This window comes from Arabidopsis thaliana, chromosome 3 (genome assembly GCF_000001735.4).
Source record: "Arabidopsis thaliana chromosome 3, partial sequence".
Lineage (NCBI taxonomy): Eukaryota > Viridiplantae > Streptophyta > Magnoliopsida > Brassicales > Brassicaceae > Arabidopsis > Arabidopsis thaliana.
In genome coordinates, this window is record NC_003074.8 from 18,422,137 (window position 1) to 18,442,227 (window position 20,091).

Here is a 20,091-nt window from a genome sequence, read left to right on the forward strand (position 1 = left end):
ATCATCCAAAGATATATTTTATATATTGAGATTCTTTCTTCATCTCAAACTTCTAAGTTCTAACATAGTCATGTAGTTGAACTTTCGGGCCGAGGCCCATAACAACTCCATCTACTTAAACGAAGGTTAGATAAAGGGACGAACAAAAAGAATCAGTCTGGTGTCAGAAACTAGAGTATGTACTTTTGTGTTTGAATTGTAACGTTTGTTTCTTTCTTCAGCTCTTCATTGGTTTATCGACACAGTACTTATGTCACTCCAATTGTGAGAAAATCATTCTGCACAGTCGTTTCGAAATCAAGGAAATCAAACAAGAGCAACAACAATCCAAAGAGTACCAAAATATATTTGGCTATAGAGAGCTATCATTGTCTTGTACACTTGTCCATGTTGGGCTATAGATCCATATTTGTGTTGGGCTAGGCTCAGTTTTTCTTAATAACACAAACTTACTTATCAAACACGTGTTGTCTTTTTGGTTATTTAAGTAGTTGACAAACAAAAGTACAAATAAGCTGTTAGGGCAAAGGAGCAAAAACGAAACCACAGAGAGAAAGCCTCCGTCTCCCTTATCAAAGAAGAAGAAGACGTGTATAACAAAACACTAGACACATTGTGAAGATAGAAAAAAATGGAGAGAGCAGCAATTCTCCCGAGTGTTAATCAAAATTACCTACTTTGTCCTTCACGCGCCTTCTCCACGCGCCTCCACTCCTCTACTCGTAACTTATCGCCGCCGTCATTTGCCTCCATCAAGGTCAACTCTTTTCTCATCTCCCTCTCTTATCATCTTCTGATTTATCTGACCCATTTCTCCGATTATCTTTCACAGCTTCAGCATTCTTCTTCCTCTGTTTCTTCTAATGGTGGAATCTCTCTTACTCGATGCAACGCTGTTTCGTCCAATTCTTCCAGGTTCGTTCTTTGTTTTTGGTGGGTATTTGTCCAAGTTCTCAGGTTCTTACTTATATATATGTATTGTTTATGTTGAATTAGTACGTTGGTAACTGAATTAGCCGACATAGATTGGGATACCGTTGGATTTGGGCTTAAGCCAGCTGATTATATGTATGTGATGAAATGTAACATTGATGGAGAGTTCTCAAAAGGTGAGTTGCAACGTTTTGGGAATATTGAAATTAGCCCATCTGCTGGTGTACTCAACTATGGACAGGTTTGTTTTCTTAGTTTTCTTCAAAGTCATGTCCTTTACTGTATTGAGTATGATCAAAAGTCTAGACCAAGCTTAGATTATGGTTAAAAGAAGCTTTTTGTGGGGTTAAGGTTTAGGATTTGAATGTCAGATTCTTGACACTGAAACGCAATCTATTATCTGATTTTGTATCCTAGTTTCTCAAAGTCATGTCCTTAACAAGTTCGATAAAAGGAAAAGCCTTTTGGGGGTTTAGGTAAGGATCTGAAAGTGTGGAGAAGTTGGTTAGATTCTTGGCACCGAAAAACGTAATCTGCCGTCGATTTTGTTTTCTAGCTTCTCAAAGTCCTGTCCTTTACTGTAATGAATTCTATGAAAGAAACTTAATTTATGCTAATCAAGAATCTTTAAGGGAGTTAGGAGGGTTTGAAAGTGTGGAGAAATTTGTCAAATTCTGGACAATGTATCACAGCCTGAGTTTGTCAATAAGTCTAGTCTCCTAGTTGTTATGTTAGTTGCATCTAGTGAGGATTTATTTACTGAATGTATATTCATATATTGCACGGAGAAATCTTCTTATATTGTAAGTGATGATGAGAAATGCCAAGCAATGTGTTGTGGTAAAGAGTGCAATTTAGGATCACATGAGTCTTATTAGTGTATGTTCTTCTAGGGATTGTTTGAAGGGCTAAAAGCTTACAGAAAGAAAGATGGTAATAACATCCTCCTCTTTCGTCCTGAGGAGAATGCAAAGCGTATGAGAAATGGTGCTGAGAGGATGTGTATGCCTGCTCCAACCGTTGAGCAGTTTGTAGAAGCTGTGACAGAAACTGTACTAGCAAACAAACGTTGGGTAATGAATCACGCAGTTTTTTTTGTCTCCCGATATGCAGAGGAAATTATCTAGATATTTGTTTGCTGTTATGAATTTAACTTGTGTTTGGTGTCTTGTTTTTAGGTTCCACCACCAGGTAAAGGTTCCTTATATGTTAGACCATTGCTAATGGGAACAGGAGCTGTTCTTGGTCTTGCGCCTGCACCAGAATATACTTTCATTATCTATGTTTCGCCTGTTGGGAACTACTTCAAGGTCTTTCAGAGTTACTTCGATCTATTCCAACTATCTAAGATTTGTTGTATGTTTCTCTGAATGATGATACGGATTTATATGATGATGTCAGGAAGGTGTGGCACCTATCAATTTGATTGTGGAGAATGAATTTCACCGTGCAACTCCTGGTGGTACCGGAGGTGTTAAAACCATAGGCAATTATGCTGCAGTAAGTAAAAGCTTATTTCACTTATTGATTTTATTGGACCAGCTTTCGTAACTCACACATACAAGTTATTTATTTAGGTACTGAAGGCACAGTCAATTGCGAAAGCTAAAGGATATTCCGATGTTTTGTACCTTGATTGCATTTACAAAAGATATCTTGAGGAGGTCTCGTCTTGCAATATTTTCATCGTGAAGGTAAATAAAAATCAATCTCTCGGAATCTGATGATGCCTTGTAGAGTCTATAAGATGTCTCTCTTCATAAGACGTAGGAGATGATGAGATTGAGACTCTGGCACCATGTTTTTTTGGGGGCATTCTTACAAACATATCAAGATACTGATTCTCTTACATAATGATTTTTTAACCAACACTTTTCTTTGCCAGGACAATGTGATATCTACTCCTGAAATAAAAGGAACCATTTTACCCGGTATTACTCGAAAAAGTATGATAGACGTGGCTCGAACACAAGGGTTTCAGGTGACCTCTTCCCCTTCTTTAAATTCCCAACATCTTTAAAGTGGATCATAAGTACTATTATTGGCTTCTGATCACAGTGCATGTTTATACGGTATTGTTCAGGTGGAGGAACGGAATGTGACAGTGGATGAATTGTTAGAAGCAGACGAGGTTTTCTGCACAGGAACCGCCGTGGTTGTCTCTCCTGTTGGAAGCGTCACTTACAAAGGCAAAAGGTAAAACGTTTTTTCTTTGTATCCCAATTTAAGTGAAAACCAAACCTACCAAGTGGTAAAGCTTTCCCCTTTTTCCGAATACACACACAGAGTGTCTTACGGAGAAGGTACCTTCGGAACTGTGTCGAAGCAACTCTACACCGTTCTGACAAGCTTGCAGATGGGTCTGATTGAAGACAACATGAAATGGACTGTGAATCTTAGTTAAGCCAGGCGAATGCATTGCATCAATTCGGCTGCTTGGTTTTGCTTTCTTTTCTTTGGTCTGTGGTTCTGATTCGTGAAACTATGAGTTGGATTGTTTAGAATCTGGTTGATCTAGAACTTAGCTGGTTCAAGATCATTAGATGTTGTTGCATCATACCAATAATATTATCTTTAGATCTCTGTTTCTGATTAGATGGTTACATCCAATTATTTCTCTAAAGTCTGAGACATCATTGATATCTAACAATCAAAAACTAAAAAGTGAAGTATTAACATTTTAATCAGATTCAAACCAGAACTTATCAGTCATCAAAAATGTTGGCAAATAACAAATCAAACTTAAGTTTTTGGATGGAGAAAGCAAGCTAGATTCGAATCTCTAAGAAGCGTGGACTTGGACTTGTTTACGACCTGAAAAGATGTCATGATTATCTCATGATTACGAGATAATAACATGTCTTATCTACTAAACTAATCTAAAAAGTAGTGAGGATGACTTGAAACTTAAGTCTTATATGAATTATCTTTAAATATAGAAAAAGAAAGGAGATAGAGAGGTGTGTTTTTCATGTGAACAACTTTTTTTTACCTTTAGAGTACTTCCAGAAGACTTATTGGGTCCTTAATAAAAGTAGACCAAATTATTGAAGAGCTAAAAAAAAATGCCTACTCAAAATATCCAAACCTCTTCTTTTAGCCTTTTGTTTTTTTCAATATTCATACTAATGTAAACTACAATCATTGTATCATTCTATAATCATATGAATTTTTTGTCAACACCATGCATTATGCTAGTTTAAATTTAGGTGATGATATAAAGATATTTTAAGTACAAATCAATAGGGGCGATGTTCTTATGTCTTTATCTAACTTTATGAATTTGTGTTTTATATATTATGAAAAATTGGAAAAGAAGAGATGGCCTACGCTCAAGACCAATTCCTACCAATGGGCAATGGTGTTGAAATCTGAACAAAAAAATTTCCTTTCTTTAACGTTAGCTTTAAAGTTCAAAAAACTTTATTTACTTTTTCAGTGATAATTCTGTATAAAATAACATATAACAATGAGGAAAAAACTCAATAATTTGAATCGCTTATGACTTTATTTCTCCAAGTGCTTGACTTTTAAAACCCTAATGTCCAATCTCAACTAAAGTCAACCTTTTTCGTTCGTCTAGAAGAGTCAGTCATTAAGTTTCAATTGAAGTATACAGTAAATTATTAGTACTTTTTATTTTATTTTAACCACAGTTCATTGGCTGTATGAGATTTCTGTTCAAGAAAACATATAAATCGAAACCAAAGCAAAAGACATTATTTGCTTCGGTTTCTTCTACTCAAGCTCATTTTTAGTAAAACTAAATTGTATTTTCATTTTCTTAAAAAGTTAATTGTTTTTTTTGTAAAATCAGTTTTACCAAATTGGACACAATAATGAATATATGTCTATGTCTAGTTTTTTTTAGCTCAGAATATATCTTATGTGAATAGAATCGTCTATCAGATATTTTTGTGATGCAGATAGAACTTACCGTTATAGAATCATTTGTAGATTGTTCATCGTGATTGTTAAGATTAGATTCCCATTTGTAATATAACAGAAACTCGAAAAGTACTTATATTAAGTATTAACGATGTATCATGTGACCAAAATAGAAAATACTACGTAATGATATGATTATTAAGCGAGTGTGTAGGTAATTCAAATATTTCAATTAATCAATCTTTGATATCACTCTTTAGAGTAATGTATTATCTTTCTTATTGTTTTACCCTGGGATTAATAAGTTTACCGGATCCGGAGTAGAATTTCTTCGGTTTGGCAATTTTGTTCACCTACCATAACGAACTTTTACCCTTATACTTAGTTTCAATCTACTTTTGGTGCATCCTTTCATTTTCAACTGCAAAGAAGTAGTTAAAAGATCCAATACATAATATATTTAATTTATCATAAGTAACTTAGTGTAAAGAAAGACTAAAGTACTTTTTAAAATATGTATTTGTATTTCCCGATGTGAAAGAAAAGAAAATTGAATTTGCACATATCAATAATATTAGCTAGGAAAAAACTTGTGAGAAATTTCTTTGACGACTTGCGTGTGCAATAGTCTTCCTTATCTTCTCTACCATTTCTTAATTCCACTATTGTATAGTATTTACTTATGTTGAATTAATAAATTAAAACATTTAAATTTCCCTAAAGTTACTTTTTGATTTTTGATTTTCTATTTTTATTACAACTTTCCTACTTTTTGACATCTTTTCTTACAAAGACTTTTTGACATCTCCCCCTCCAGCTATTATATAGTCTCCTTTTTTCTTTTCTGCATTCACATAATATTTCCCCTATATAGTTTACACAACATCATACCCACCAACATATATAATCTTGATCATAGAGAGATAAACAGAGGCCGCTATCAAGAACAAGACTAAGAACAAGACTTCACTAGGAGTACAAGTATGGGAAGAGCACCGTGTTGTGACAAAGCAAACGTGAAGAAAGGGCCTTGGTCTCCTGAGGAAGATGCAAAACTCAAATCTTACATTGAAAATAGTGGCACCGGAGGCAATTGGATCGCTTTGCCTCAAAAGATTGGTATTAATAAATTTATAGTCACTCTTTTTCATATAAATTTGATAATTCTCTCTTGATCTATCTCTTTTTTTGTGAAGAAGTATTGATAACTAAAGATGCTTTTTGTTTATATGATTATTTCTTGGTTGTTTTAAGGTTTAAAGAGATGTGGAAAGAGTTGCAGGCTGAGGTGGCTTAACTATCTTAGACCAAACATCAAACATGGTGGCTTCTCTGAGGAAGAAGAAAACATCATTTGTAGCCTTTACCTTACAATTGGTAGCAGGTACTATTCATATACGTTATTCATGTATATATCGTTAAAATATCATGTGGAAACTCTGAAATATAGTTATGTGATGATGTCTATAATTAAAGGTGGTCTATAATCGCTGCTCAATTGCCGGGACGAACAGACAACGATATAAAAAACTATTGGAACACGAGGCTCAAGAAGAAACTCATTAACAAACAACGCAAGGAGCTTCAAGAAGCTTGTATGGAGCAGCAAGAGATGATGGTGATGATGAAGAGACAACACCAACAACAACAAATCCAAACTTCTTTTATGATGAGACAAGACCAAACAATGTTCACATGGCCACTACATCATCATAATGTTCAAGTTCCAGCTCTTTTCATGAATCAAACCAACTCGTTTTGCGACCAAGAAGATGTTAAGCCAGTGCTCATCAAGAACATGGTCAAGATCGAAGATCAAGAACTGGAGAAAACAAACCCTCATCATCATCAAGATTCAATGACAAACGCTTTTGATCATCTCTCTTTCTCTCAACTCTTGTTAGATCCTAATCATAACCACTTAGGATCAGGCGAGGGTTTCTCCATGAACTCTATCTTGAGCGCCAACACAAACTCTCCATTGCTTAATACAAGTAATGATAATCAGTGGTTCGGGAATTTCCAGGCCGAAACCGTAAACTTGTTCTCAGGAGCCTCCACAAGTACTTCGGCAGATCAAAGCACTATAAGTTGGGAAGACATAAGCTCTCTTGTTTATTCTGATTCAAAGCAATTTTTTTAATTATAATAATATATTATTCTTAAGATGAAACGTACATCATTATTATTAATTGGGGGTACGTAACGTATATATGGAATAACGATCTAGTTTGTTTAAATTTATTGATATCTCATATATCTGGATTTGAAATTAACTCTAATATGCAGAAGTATGAACTCATATGCGAAAGATCCTAGCGAAGTAATCACATTTAGATAAACAAAATTTGTTATTGTTACTTTTTTTTTTTTTTTTAAAGTAAGAACGTGTAATATGCATGTATGTATATATGTATGGATGCCTATGTGAAAAGAGTTAACACTTAAGAGTATATTGTGCATGATGTGTTACGTTTCCATTATGTATACAATATGATAATACATAAATTTACACGCATAATATACCTATTGGGCGCAAAGTTATACACATTTTAAAATGGGAAAATATTAATGGTGCTTTTGGGGCCTTGGCATATGAGCTGATTATATATGGTCGGATCCATATGTACGTGGTTGGATGTATTGATTGTATATATGCTTCTTTAATTGATTGTATGTTCATCCTACTTTTTCGAATAATTTATGTTTACCTCAATGTCGGATTGTGCGAAGCATTTAGCTGGAAACCATTGATGTTAATAATAAGTAAGAATTAACATAGATGGATTTATAAGGATATAAGAATTAATACCTAACCATTTGACCAATGAAAAGTTTGGATCACCAAATAAATGAATTGTGTGCAACTCTGAACTTCTCAAAGACATGACCTCTCTATTCCTAGCAAGTCACTAGTCTGTTTCTTATTTCCTCACAGAATCAAATGATGATGTCATACGAAAATTCTCTTTCCCTTACGAGTTTGGCACATTCGTTGCCTATTCAAAAATCAAATCAAATTTAGAAAGTCCTAAAATGACACTGTCGCTTGAAATATACGTATAAAAACTCTCGCTTCAAAAAATCTTTTGTTGATCAAACAATCCATTCAGTACTAGCTAGAAGGCTAGTTAGAAGTAGACTAGACTTCACGGTTCAATTAGATATTATCTTTGATCTTCATATATTCATGACTCATGAGATGATATAGGACAAATGAGATGATATATAGAATTATAGATAACGATTTCAAAGAGTATTACAAAAACAAATGCATCATTTTTTTCTTCTTAAGAGTATTACAAAAGTACTCTCTGAAAGACAAGAATGTTCCAAAACATTCTCTTCAAACAGCAAAATGACAAACATAATTATTCAATTTTTTTTGCCGTTAATTTAATATTCCTAAATCACTCACCAAAATTTCACTAATTAAATAGTAAATATCATATCCTTTTATCACAATCAAGAACCTTATTAAATGCTTTTTACTTGTATATATGAATGTAGCTGAAAGTTTCAAAGTACACTTCGTTATCAAAATTTCAAAATATGTCTTCCAATGAAGTCATAATCTTAAGACGCGTGGAAAAGTTCTTTTCCTAATGTACGTATCTAAGTATTTTTTTATGTAATAGTAATATATTATTAATCGTGATATAGGAAGAAAGGGACCTAGTGATGAAAATCATGCACGTAAGCCACTCGCATTAGTGATTCAGTGGATTGTAGAACGTGTCATTGGCATGCGACATAATCACCTTTGAACCATTTTTCATTTACCTACCAAAAAAACTATATTCTTTTTCAAAGTGTAAAAACGAAATGTCATAGAAATATAAAGAAAGTTTATTGTCATATAAATTTCCACATTTGCCAAAGCTAGCTACGTAAAATGCATGAAAGTAGATATCATGTGCATGTCAAATGAATCTAAAATGCAAGTAATCTTTTATAAGTATACTACTAACTAAAACATATATTAAAGAAGAGAGATCTTTATTATCTTCTTCACTTTGGTTACAGTCTTTTCAAGCTGGTTGGTCTTCTTTGTTGGATATTTGAAGTTGGAAAAAACAAAAAAGAAGAGAGAATTTTTTATTTTTAATAATTTGTAATCCTACATTATATAAGAGTAAAAAAAAACAGATGTATAGTAGAAAAACCAAACAAATCACTAAAGTTTTCTACCCTCCCGCTTTAGACGATTAAGAGTGATCAAAGAAATTTGTTTTTACTGTTAAAAACTTCTGAATAAGTAAGAAAATATCGAAAACATTGATGAGTTTGTGTCTTTTAGTTCATTAATTATTATATTAGTTATTTAAAAGACAAAAAATGACAACCAAAAGAAAACAAATTTTTATAACTTTAAAATACTCTAAACGATACAATGGTTTATTCATATACACACCAAAAGAACATTAACAAAAAATTTAAAAATTCTAACATGGCTGATTTTTTTTTTTAATAATATATCGTTAACTTTGTATTGGGTCAAGCTAAAAAGCAATAAAGAAGGAAAAGAGAATAATAACGGAGAAGAAGAAATCAAGAAACAAAAAATCAAGAATATAGGAACGAAAACTACACTACTATAAAACTAAGAGGATTAGATAAAATAATCTTAAGTAATAGATAACTAATTGTACATTCTGTCAAAACCCCTCGACGTTATGTAAACAAAGCCATATAAAACAATGATTGGCTTGGCGACATATAGCTTTACGACAACTAACAATGACTTTTATTTATTTGCTTACATACAAGTAAAAGACTTTGTCAAATAAAAATAATTAAAAGGACTTCTACAACATAATTAATTTTGATTCAATAATCCAGCCGATGTCGACACGCACTAGAAGAACGTTAAAAAAAATTCCAAAGTTTTTCTTTAAAAAAATGTCATTGTCTTAAAAGAAGGAAATCTCGACGTCAAAAAGAACTAAAAGAAATCTGTTTGTAACAGAAGATATTGACACTTTTTTATTTGTGGGAACGAAATTTTATTTTAGTTAAAAGGAGTGTGGAAATGGAATAATCCAATTGTTCTAGTGTTTGACGATTTCTTGTCATCTGCTTATGGCAAACAGAACTGAATTTTATTAAATCTGGTTCACATGATAATCATATTTTGTCGAAATAAAAATTGACCGTTAAGTGGTTCATATATATATATATATATATATATATATATATATATATATATATATATATTATATGTTAAGAAAAAAACTAGATTTTTATAGCTAACCAAAAATATGGCATACGACTGTATGAGAAACAATAGAATCCACATCCACTCATCAGCTAGACGTTTCTACATTCTTAGAGTTTGAATCAAACTATCAAGAAAAAACTTCTATGTCATGACATTATAGACCAAATCTTGCATGCATGTATCGTACTACAGTCTACATACTTCATACTTGGTTGGTTCCATATAAACTTCGCAATTGATACACTCTGTGTATATTATGTATTCTTGATTTGCCATGTTTTTCTTTACATTAACATAGATAATAGATCTCTAAGATCTGCTTTAGTTTGTTTTCTTCGTTTTCTTTTTTGTTAGGCCTCCATATTCTTTTTCTCTTTATCCCCCACCAGTTTTAGTCGCAATATATGTGTCCGTTTTTAAAAGTGATTATGAAAATACAAGGCTTTTGTGGCCCAATCACTTTTTATGGCCCGACGAGTATTGGATTTTTCGCTTGAATTTGTAGCAATTTTTCGAGTCGTGTTTATTTTGGAAGTTACTTGCATTAATATGAATGCATAGACTATATGCAGGACAGGACTGACTATATGTATAATTATTTTCTATTGTTCGTTCATGTCATGGCATGGCATGTGCAAGTTATGGCCTAAGCTCATGAACCCACGTGACTGTATTCCTCTTTGTACATATTTTACATGTTAATCATGAGTTTTTTATATTAGTTTATTCAAAATTAAGTTCACATCAACCATATTGACGAGAATTTATATTATCTTGGACAAATATGTCAAACAATGACGAGACATAATTCCCTAATAAAAATATGTGAATCTACATTTCGATCTATCGTTATAGAAACAACCGACCACTTTGCTTTTTGTTATAGATATGTGTGATCTAAATCATATCGAGACAACCTCACAAATCTCAAAATTTAGTAATATACGGTCGATAATACAGTGGACAAATTCTGGTTGGGTCGTATGCAACTAATAAACAGCATTGAACTCAAATCATATGAACATCAACCAAAATTCTCAAAATCAATTTTACGTGTTTTTATTATTTCTTTAATTGGAAAATTCCTTATATGTTATACAACCCAACGACCACTATAATGCTCCTCACATGTAAAGATTATATGTCGTCACGGCCGATTTCTCCGCGTTTCATACAAAAAGGGGAACAATATCGTCATATTTGGAAATTTTGTTAAATCTGCGTAGTATAATTCGAATAATTCGTTCGTAGAAGTACCAACAAAGGTTACAAAAGCACATGAAAATTATGGAATAATATATTTTGAAGAGATTCACTATATATCATGTCTACATAAAGCATCATAATCTTTGACCGATATATCATATATGATAAAATGATATTGATCGTCTATAACTGGAATAATAATTACGATTCACAATATGTTTTAGATTCATGAATTACTATTAATGAGAAGTTGACAAAAAGAATATGTAGCTAACTAGCTATTAATGAGAAATTAGTTTTTCATTCTAAAATCCAAATGATGACCACTATTAGGCCTAATAGTCATTTCTTCAACCTGAAATAAAAAAGTATTGATTGACATGAAATGCTTGTAGGTTTCTAATTTATGTAGCATATATTTTTTCTATTTGTTTTTCTGATCAAATATCGTAGCATATATCATATTTCTCTGGATGTAATATAACATGTAATTTTTTCCATCGTATAATGGATAGTTGTCGTAAACTAAACTTTAATTTATGTTGTTCGTTACGTTATGGACTAAACCTTCTGATTCAATATCTAAGCAAATCGAAAGTAGTTTTCATGTTATCGTTTGTTTTTATGTGTGTGTAAATATATATATGGCTAATATTTGTATACTGCGAAATGTAGAAATGTACATATGTTATATATTTTCATGGATATAAACTTTCCTTGACATTACAGGAGATAGATATATAGATAGCCATTACAAATTCAAATTTGGATTGAGTGCACTTAATGCTAGTAACACTTATATCCAAAAAAACAAAAAAAATTGGCTACAAATTCTCAGGGAAACATTTATAAATAAAAGATAAAAAAATAATATAGTTGATATTAAAACCCAAAAAAAGAAAGAAAGAAAGAATATTTAGTAATATCATTATTTAAGAAAATGTAACAACCATTTTCCAAAACAATAAAAAACGATTATATATATATATATATATATATATATATATATATATATATATTATTGTAAATGAAAAAAATTGGTAGGAAGATTTGCTTTGTCTTAACTTGGGGCGATGAATATACTTTCATCGTTCATCAGGTACACGGTCGGTCCATGAAACCCGGAAAACCCAGTTGGAGACAGTTCTCTTCCTCAAACTCTTGATCCTATCATGACTGCTTTTTGAAATCACTCTTCTACTATCTGTTGACTCTACGTACTCTTTGAGCCTCTTCATCGCCAAATCAAGCGTATCTTCACTCATGTTGGCGAAACAAACCCTAAACCAACCCGGTTCAGTACAATGGCACGATGAACCAGGTGAAATATTCAGCTTGACGTCATATACAATCTTCTTCCATAGCTCAAGTTCTGCTTCGAATGTGTTTGTGTCCAAAAGATGTCTCATGTCAACCCAACAGAACAAACCAGCGTTGCTTTTAAGACAAGTAATCCCTGCAGCTTCTAGACCGGACACGAGTTTCTTCTGACGAATCTTGAGTCTTTTCTGGTTTTCGTCGAGGTATGTACTTGTGAACTTCTTGTCTGAAAGCAATGCAGAGAGAAGGTACTGTGTTTGAGAAGACACGAGACCGAAACTTGACATTTTTGTTGCAGCGGAAACAACCATTTCGTCGTTGGAGTAAATTGCTCCTACGCGAAAACCTGGTAAACCGAGATCTTTGGAAAGACTATAAACAATATGAACTCGTTTGGAGACTTCGCTGTTCTCGAGGTTCTTGTCTTTTAAGACATCCATGACACTTACAAACTGTTCAAACCCAAAAACGGTACCTGAATAGATCTCGTCGCTTATGAGATGAATGTTTTTGGAAGTAATGAAGTCAACGAGAAGGTTAAGTTCTCTTCTGGTCAACATTGTGCCAAGAGGGTTAGACGGGTTGGTAACAAGAACTCCTTTGACCTTAAGATCAAGCTTTTGAGCTTGTTGATAAGCTTGTTGAAGAGCTGACTCTGTTATTTGGAACCCATTAGAGCTTGAGCAATGAATAGGTACGATCTCTGCTCCCGTTCTCCATTTCAAGTCTCTATCGAATCTGTATGCATAAGCGAATCAAATACTATCAGCTCAGGTTTCTTGTGAGGCAAGTAATTAAATAAAAAAACCTAAAAAATTACCCTGGATAGTAAGGAGTTGGTAAAAGGAAAGCGTCCCCGGGTTCGGCGAGACAAAACATGAGAGTTTCGTTGGCAGATGTTGAACCAGCAGCTAGGACAATCTTGCTTGGATCAAATGTTACTCTATTTCCTCTGATTTCCTCCATAAACTCTGCCAAAGCCTATAGATAAATAAACCCTATTAAGTTAGTTACTCGCTTCTTGATCGAGTTACTTATGAAGGTGAAAAAAAATTAATTACTTACTTTCTTGAATTCGGGTAGGCCATGATAGTCTTGAAAGAGAGCAAGCTCTTTGAAAATGGATTGGCCGTCCTTTTTTAGTCCGGCTGCGTCCGGATTCTTAGCTAACCATGTCTCTATGAGATCAAAACATAGCTGCATGCATATTAAAAACATCGTATTAAACACCCAAAAATATACAATAATTAAAGATTGGTCGATTGGTCGAAAACTCGTAGTTATAGTTACCTGATTTTCGGCAAGACCCATTTGAATAATCCCATTAGGGTTCTTGATTTCGTCGTAAGGGTTCTTCTCGTATTCTTCCCATCCCAAGAAGTAGGAAGAGTCTTGTCCATGAGCATTGCTTGTCACTTTTCTCGACAGTTGTTTCATTTTTTGATATAAAAATCAAAAAGAATGTTTGGTTTATTGAAAGATGACTAATGAAGAATGGGAGAACGGTAAATGAGAGAGATATGTTGAATTAGGTTTTAGTTAGTTGGTGAAGACTGAAGAGTGAGATGTGGAATGTGGTTGCTTGTGGGAGCTATATATATATATACTTCCGTTTTTTACTTGACGTCACGTAGCTAGTAATTTATTAGTAATCATTTATCGTCAGTTAGTATATATTTTGCTAATCTTATACTACAAATCTAAAGAAAATCTCTCTTCCTATCTCTATATAAAGTTAAATTGAAAAAGACTCAACAATTATTTCAAATTTTGAAGTATGTGTGAAATTGGGTTAATTAAAAACAGAAGTAGACTAAAACGTTATAAAATTTTAGAGGAAGTAGAATAATATTGTTTAACCCTCACTATATATATTATTACACAAACACATGAGAGATATAAAGAAAACGATAATAATGATAATTGGATAGGTGAAGTAGAATAGAGAAAAGAGAAAGCTTGACACATAGTTAAACAAAACAAAATTAGTTTTGTCCATAAAACGCGTTTTCGGTCACCGCCCATACATACATGACAATGAATTAGCGACCAAAACAATACAAAATCTATTTTTAGATCGAATGTCATGATATTGTGTTGGGGATTTCACCAATTGTGTTTCGGGAGTTATCTGAGATGTTTATGATTATTACTGCGGTTATGCTTATAATACAAAACTAGTGGACATTAGAGATATTAAATCTGAAGAAAAAGTGGCCGCCAAATTGAAAATAAATAGTAAATTTTGATTGGGAGTTTTGGGAATTTGAATATCTCCGAAGCCAGTAAGACTAAGCTTAGAAAAAATTTTAAGATCCATTTCGGATTTGGACATTTAGATCCGAACTCGATAATTTCATGATCATGCCACTAGGGTTAATCAGACACAAGGTCCAAATTAAAAAAAAAAGTGTATTATTCACAATTTCTGGTTATGAATCTTTTGATTTAAAGATGTTATTGTTTCTAATTTACAATTTTTTTTTGACGATTTTAATAAAAGCATACAAAATAAAGAATAGAAAGATTCTAAATTATTGTTAGATCTAGAGAGTTTTCTATAATCTTGTTGATTAGTTTTCCACAATCTTATAAAGTTTTCCAAATAATCTTTCTATTTTAATGATATTTTTGATGACTTTATTTTGTAAAGGAAAATATCAAAAGTTATAAACTAATAACATAATAATTTAATTCATTAATAATCATAAATTCTTTTATTTTAATTGAATAACACAAAAATTTTATTGACTTTCTAAAAGTATGAATCAAATAACTGCATGAAAATTTTAGATCGCATTTTACAAATTTTAAACTAATACACTAGATTTTAATAAACTTTTAAAAAATTTTAACTGAATAACAACAGATTCTATATAACATTTAAATCACAAAAACTCTATTTAATTCGCACACAAATAACATCCCACTGTATATATCATCACGTGCTTGCCCAAAAAAATTAAAAAATAAACGAGCCCATAATAAATGGGCCTTGAACAGATTCTAAGCCCAAGTCAATTAACGAAAAATAAGAGACGAAACGAAAACTTATGACTTTGTTTACCAGTCTTCTTCTGAAAACAGAACTTGCAAATGCGAGAAACATACAATCTCTGAGGTTCACTTGTCACTATTAGATGAATCAGACGCCATGGAAGTTCAAAACTTTTCGAGACCTTCTACTGAAATCTGTAGCGGAGAGAGATCTCTTCACTGGGAAATCACTTCACGCGCTCTACGTGAAATCCATTGTAGCTTCGTCCACTTATCTCTCAAATCACTTCGTGAATCTCTACTCCAAATGTGGTCGCCTTTCCTACGCACGAGCCGCGTTCTACTCCACGGAAGAACCCAATGTCTTCTCTTACAATGTAATTGTCAAAGCTTACGCGAAAGATTCGAAAATCCATATTGCACGCCAGTTGTTCGACGAAATTCCCCAACCAGACACTGTCTCTTACAATACTCTTATCTCGGGGTACGCTGATGCTAGAGAAACTTTTGCCGCAATGGTTCTGTTTAAGAGAATGAGAAAATTGGGATTTGAGGTTGATGGGTTTACGTTATCAGGGTTGATAGCAGCTTGTTGTGACCGTGTTGATTTGATAAAGCAGCTTCACTGTTTCTCTGTCTCGGGAGGGTTTGATTCGTACTCGTCTGTGAATAACGCGTTTGTTACGTATTATAGTAAAGGCGGGCTTTTGAGAGAGGCGGTATCGGTGTTTTATGGGATGGATGAATTAAGAGATGAAGTTTCGTGGAATTCGATGATTGTGGCTTATGGGCAGCACAAGGAAGGAGCAAAGGCATTAGCTTTGTATAAAGAAATGATCTTTAAAGGATTCAAGATTGATATGTTTACATTGGCAAGTGTTTTAAATGCTCTCACTAGCTTGGATCATTTGATCGGTGGCCGTCAGTTCCACGGTAAGCTGATCAAGGCTGGATTTCACCAGAACTCACATGTGGGAAGTGGTTTGATTGATTTTTACTCAAAATGCGGGGGTTGTGATGGTATGTATGATAGTGAGAAGGTATTTCAAGAGATTCTATCGCCGGATTTGGTTGTTTGGAATACGATGATTTCTGGATATTCAATGAACGAGGAACTCTCTGAAGAAGCTGTGAAGAGTTTTAGACAGATGCAACGTATTGGACATAGACCTGATGATTGCAGTTTTGTCTGTGTCACAAGCGCTTGCTCGAATCTCTCCTCTCCTTCTCAGTGCAAGCAGATTCATGGCTTGGCGATCAAATCTCACATCCCTTCGAATAGAATCTCTGTGAACAACGCGTTGATTTCGTTGTATTACAAAAGCGGAAACCTGCAAGACGCAAGGTGGGTATTTGATAGAATGCCGGAACTTAATGCGGTATCTTTCAATTGTATGATCAAAGGTTATGCGCAGCACGGGCATGGAACAGAAGCTTTGCTTTTATACCAACGGATGCTGGACTCGGGTATTGCGCCTAACAAGATAACCTTTGTAGCCGTTCTTTCTGCTTGTGCGCACTGTGGTAAGGTCGACGAGGGTCAGGAGTACTTCAACACCATGAAGGAGACGTTCAAGATCGAACCAGAGGCTGAGCACTATTCTTGTATGATTGATCTTTTAGGCCGAGCAGGGAAGCTAGAAGAGGCAGAGAGATTCATAGATGCAATGCCTTATAAGCCAGGCTCTGTTGCTTGGGCTGCTTTGCTCGGGGCTTGTAGGAAACACAAAAACATGGCTCTTGCAGAGAGAGCAGCTAATGAGCTTATGGTGATGCAACCATTAGCTGCCACGCCATATGTGATGCTAGCAAACATGTATGCAGATGCCAGGAAATGGGAAGAGATGGCCTCGGTGAGGAAATCAATGAGGGGGAAAAGGATAAGGAAGAAACCGGGATGTAGTTGGATCGAAGTGAAGAAGAAAAAGCATGTATTCGTCGCAGAAGATTGGTCTCATCCGATGATACGAGAAGTGAATGAATATCTAGAGGAGATGATGAAGAAGATGAAGAAAGTTGGGTATGTGATGGATAAGAAATGGGCAATGGTAAAAGAGGATGAAGCAGGCGAAGGGGACGAAGAAATGCGGTTAGGACATCACAGCGAGAAGCTAGCGGTGGCTTTTGGGTTGATGTCGACTAGAGATGGAGAAGAATTAGTTGTAGTTAAGAATTTGAGGATATGTGGGGATTGTCACAATGCTATCAAGTTTATGTCTGCGGTTGCAGGTAGAGAGATCATTGTAAGAGATAACCTTCGGTTTCATTGCTTCAAAGATGGCAAGTGTTCATGTGGGGATTATTGGTGATAATAATTATGATTTAATTGAATAGGAAAAATTGTGTTGGCGGATACAACATTGAAGGATAAAAACTGACCTGTTACAAAATACAAGGAGAAATATCGATTACGCTATTTTTTTTTTTCGCGTGCGGCTCTACGTGTAAATATGCTTTGGTGTGGAACCAGTAGGCTTTGGTGGTGGCTGGTTAATGTAATGGCTTGAGGTGGAAGACTTGGCAGGCTGGTTTGTATAATCCTTTGGAAACAGCCTGTTCGAACTTCTTGCTTGGTGCATCGTTTTCTTCTAAGTTTGTCTGGACGAAAAAGCGGTTCCACCACGATGCGCTACGCATTTTAGCCTGCCAACAAAAATAAGAGTGCAAGTATTAAGTCTTGTACTTGTAGTCTCTATCTTGAAAAACTTTGTGAAAGATTGGTAACTGTCATTTAAGCATGTGTTTAACTCTACAGTCTACACAGTGTTTTAATCATAAAGAGATGCTAATGACTAACTACATAAACTAAGCTAATGCCATTAAACACTAACGATGAAAGGTGGATTCATATTTAATCATCAGGATTCAGGAGAACAGGGTATATAGTAAACTTACGGGTCGGCCGAATTTAGAGAGTTCAGCAACTTTAGCTCTCTGCTGACCAGGGAGACCTAGAGCAGTTGAAGTTCAAGAATTAGAAACCAAAACTTGAAAGACATTTATTAGCAACCCTTTTTCTCAAGTTTTATGATAGTTTACCTGCAAAAAGAACCACACCGTCTGAAGCCACCCTTGCGAGTTCAGGAACGGTCTTGTTCAGGTACTTGGGTGAGAGATAATCCAGAGCATCTGACACAATCACAAGAGAGAAGGATTTTGCCCGGTAGGGCAGAGGAAACTTGATATCAGCAACACGTACAAGACCTTTGCTCACAAAACTCTTGCAGTGAGAATCTGCATCCTCAATATCATATGGTTCAACACCCCATGCTTCAGTCTCTTCTTCTTTCAATAGACTGGAAACCACTGAGCATGTGTCAGGGCCCACATGCAAGACTTTGCGCATGCCATCTCCATAAGCCTTCTTAAGTACAGGAATGGCTCTTTGGACTTCTGCTGTGCAAGAATAGTCACCTGAGAATTCATAACAAATTGGACAAAAAAAATATCAAACCCGAGTGTCAAGCATTTGAATGGATTAAACTGCTGATAAATTGATCGATGCGGATAAAGGTATTAACTTAAGCACATGTACTGAACAATGAGAAACAAGGATTACCTGTAACTTTGCTAACTTCTTTGATACTTTTAAATATACCTGTGTTCGAGAAAAAATGAAAGCGATGAGAAAAATCTCTAGTAGAGCTATACATAATGCAAAAAGAGCTATCATATACATTACCTGGACCACTGTAAGCATAACCAATGAGAAGACAAGCCCCCTAGAAATTATAAACATACAAAACAACAATAGATTTCAATTAGAACCATACCATTCATCTCCCAGGAATCGAATCAGTCAAGGAAGACAATGAAATACACAAACCATACCACAAGAACAAGGCAAATAGATAGTAGTGGAGAAGATCGAGACTTTGAGTGTAAAGCTCCTGCAAAAGGGAAGCTTCCACCATCGCCAACACGTCTTGTTGAACCTACTTGCCGTCTCGCCATAACTAAAATCCCAGCAAGCTCAAGCTATTAGATCTACACATCAAACACTAAATTGGATTAATTTGTATCCTTTTTTAGAATTAACATTCATAGAACAACACTAAGCAAAATGAACAAATCAACGTGGAATAAAACACCATTCTCAAGCAAACCAAACACAGAAATCGACAAAACTAAGCTAATTAATTCTCCAATTCACAGATCCAACATAACCATCGACGAAACAAACACATAACCTTAAAATCTATTAGATCCCACAACAAATTAGCTGCGTTTCGTTCTACATTAACAATGAATTTCACCAGAAACAAATCCAATTACAGATTGATCCATGAAACAGCTCGCAGAACGGTAGACGAAGGAAACCCAAATCGAGAAGAGGAAGAAGAAGAAGGAAGAAATCGAAATCTACCTTGGATCAATGAAATAATGAGGGTTTGGATCTAAGATCTGAGATCCGAGAAAATGAGCACTTTATCAATAAACACACCTCACACTTGAATTTACTAAAGGAAGAAGAAGCTTCGAAGTGTTAATATCACTGCTTCAATATCGCTATCTACTTATTTATA

General features: G+C 34.3%; 5 protein-coding genes and 2 long non-coding RNA genes across 10 annotated transcripts; 4 read left to right on the forward strand and 3 right to left on the reverse strand.

Annotated features, from left to right (window-relative positions):
* The first annotated feature begins 405 nt into the window (after positions 1–405).
* BCAT3 (branched-chain aminotransferase 3) lies at positions 406–3,622 on the forward strand. Of its 2 annotated transcripts, none has more exons than NM_114828.6 (10): positions 406–757; positions 833–915; positions 997–1,174; positions 1,827–2,006; positions 2,112–2,243; positions 2,335–2,433; positions 2,511–2,627; positions 2,819–2,914; positions 3,017–3,129; positions 3,220–3,622. In NM_114828.6, the coding sequence occupies exons 1-10, from the start codon at positions 632–634 to the stop codon at positions 3,335–3,337; spliced, it is 1,242 nt and encodes a 413-aa protein (NP_566923.1). In that variant the 5' UTR covers positions 406–631; the 3' UTR covers positions 3,338–3,622. The 2 variants fall into 2 exon arrangements, with proteins under 2 accessions (NP_566923.1, NP_001118802.1); NM_001125330.1 differs by having other exon boundaries at positions 513–757; positions 839–915; positions 3,220–3,557.
* Positions 3,623–5,598: 1,976 nt separating this feature from the next.
* MYB84 (myb domain protein 84) lies at positions 5,599–7,145 on the forward strand. The gene is made up of 3 exons (NM_114829.4): positions 5,599–5,940; positions 6,076–6,205; positions 6,298–7,145. The coding sequence occupies exons 1-3, from the start codon at positions 5,805–5,807 to the stop codon at positions 6,962–6,964; spliced, it is 933 nt and encodes a 310-aa protein (NP_190538.1). The 5' UTR covers positions 5,599–5,804; the 3' UTR covers positions 6,965–7,145.
* A 5,167-nt stretch (positions 7,146–12,312) lies between these two features.
* Positions 12,313–14,005, reverse strand: ACS9 (1-aminocyclopropane-1-carboxylate synthase 9; the record flags this gene model as incomplete). Its single annotated transcript, NM_114830.2, has 4 exons — positions 12,313–13,306; positions 13,389–13,549; positions 13,634–13,765; positions 13,859–14,005. 4 exons carry the CDS (start codon positions 14,003–14,005, stop codon positions 12,334–12,336), a joined length of 1,413 nt encoding a protein of 470 aa, NP_190539.1. The 3' UTR covers positions 12,313–12,333.
* Positions 14,006–15,708: 1,703 nt separating this feature from the next.
* AT3G49710 (Pentatricopeptide repeat (PPR) superfamily protein) lies at positions 15,709–17,874 on the forward strand (the record flags this gene model as incomplete). Its single annotated transcript, NM_114831.1, has 1 exon — positions 15,709–17,874. The coding sequence occupies one exon, from the start codon at positions 15,709–15,711 to the stop codon at positions 17,872–17,874; it is 2,166 nt and encodes a 721-aa protein (NP_190540.1).
* AT3G08070 lies at positions 16,941–17,543 on the reverse strand. Its single transcript, NR_141383.1, has one exon. It is a non-coding gene; the product is annotated as an other RNA (long non-coding RNA).
* AT3G49720 (uncharacterized protein) lies at positions 17,867–20,075 on the reverse strand (the record flags this gene model as incomplete). 3 transcript variants are annotated; one of them, NM_114832.4, is made up of 7 exons in its annotated part: positions 19,932–20,075; positions 19,397–19,552; positions 19,248–19,287; positions 19,125–19,163; positions 18,605–18,979; positions 18,461–18,516; positions 17,867–18,208 (listed from the first exon to the last, which is right to left on the reverse strand). In NM_114832.4, the coding sequence occupies exons 2-7, from the start codon at positions 19,517–19,519 to the stop codon at positions 18,056–18,058; spliced, it is 786 nt and encodes a 261-aa protein (NP_566924.1). In that variant the 5' UTR covers positions 19,520–19,552; positions 19,932–20,075. The 3 variants fall into 3 exon arrangements, with proteins under 3 accessions (NP_566924.1, NP_001078265.1, NP_001326335.1); NM_001084796.1 differs by having other exon boundaries at positions 19,397–19,566; positions 19,932–20,062; NM_001339437.1 differs by having other exon boundaries at positions 18,056–18,208; positions 19,841–20,062.
* On the forward strand, positions 19,532–19,885 carry AT3G08075. Its single transcript, NR_141384.1, has one exon. It is a non-coding gene; the product is annotated as an other RNA (long non-coding RNA).
* Positions 20,076–20,091: the final 16 nt, after the last annotated feature.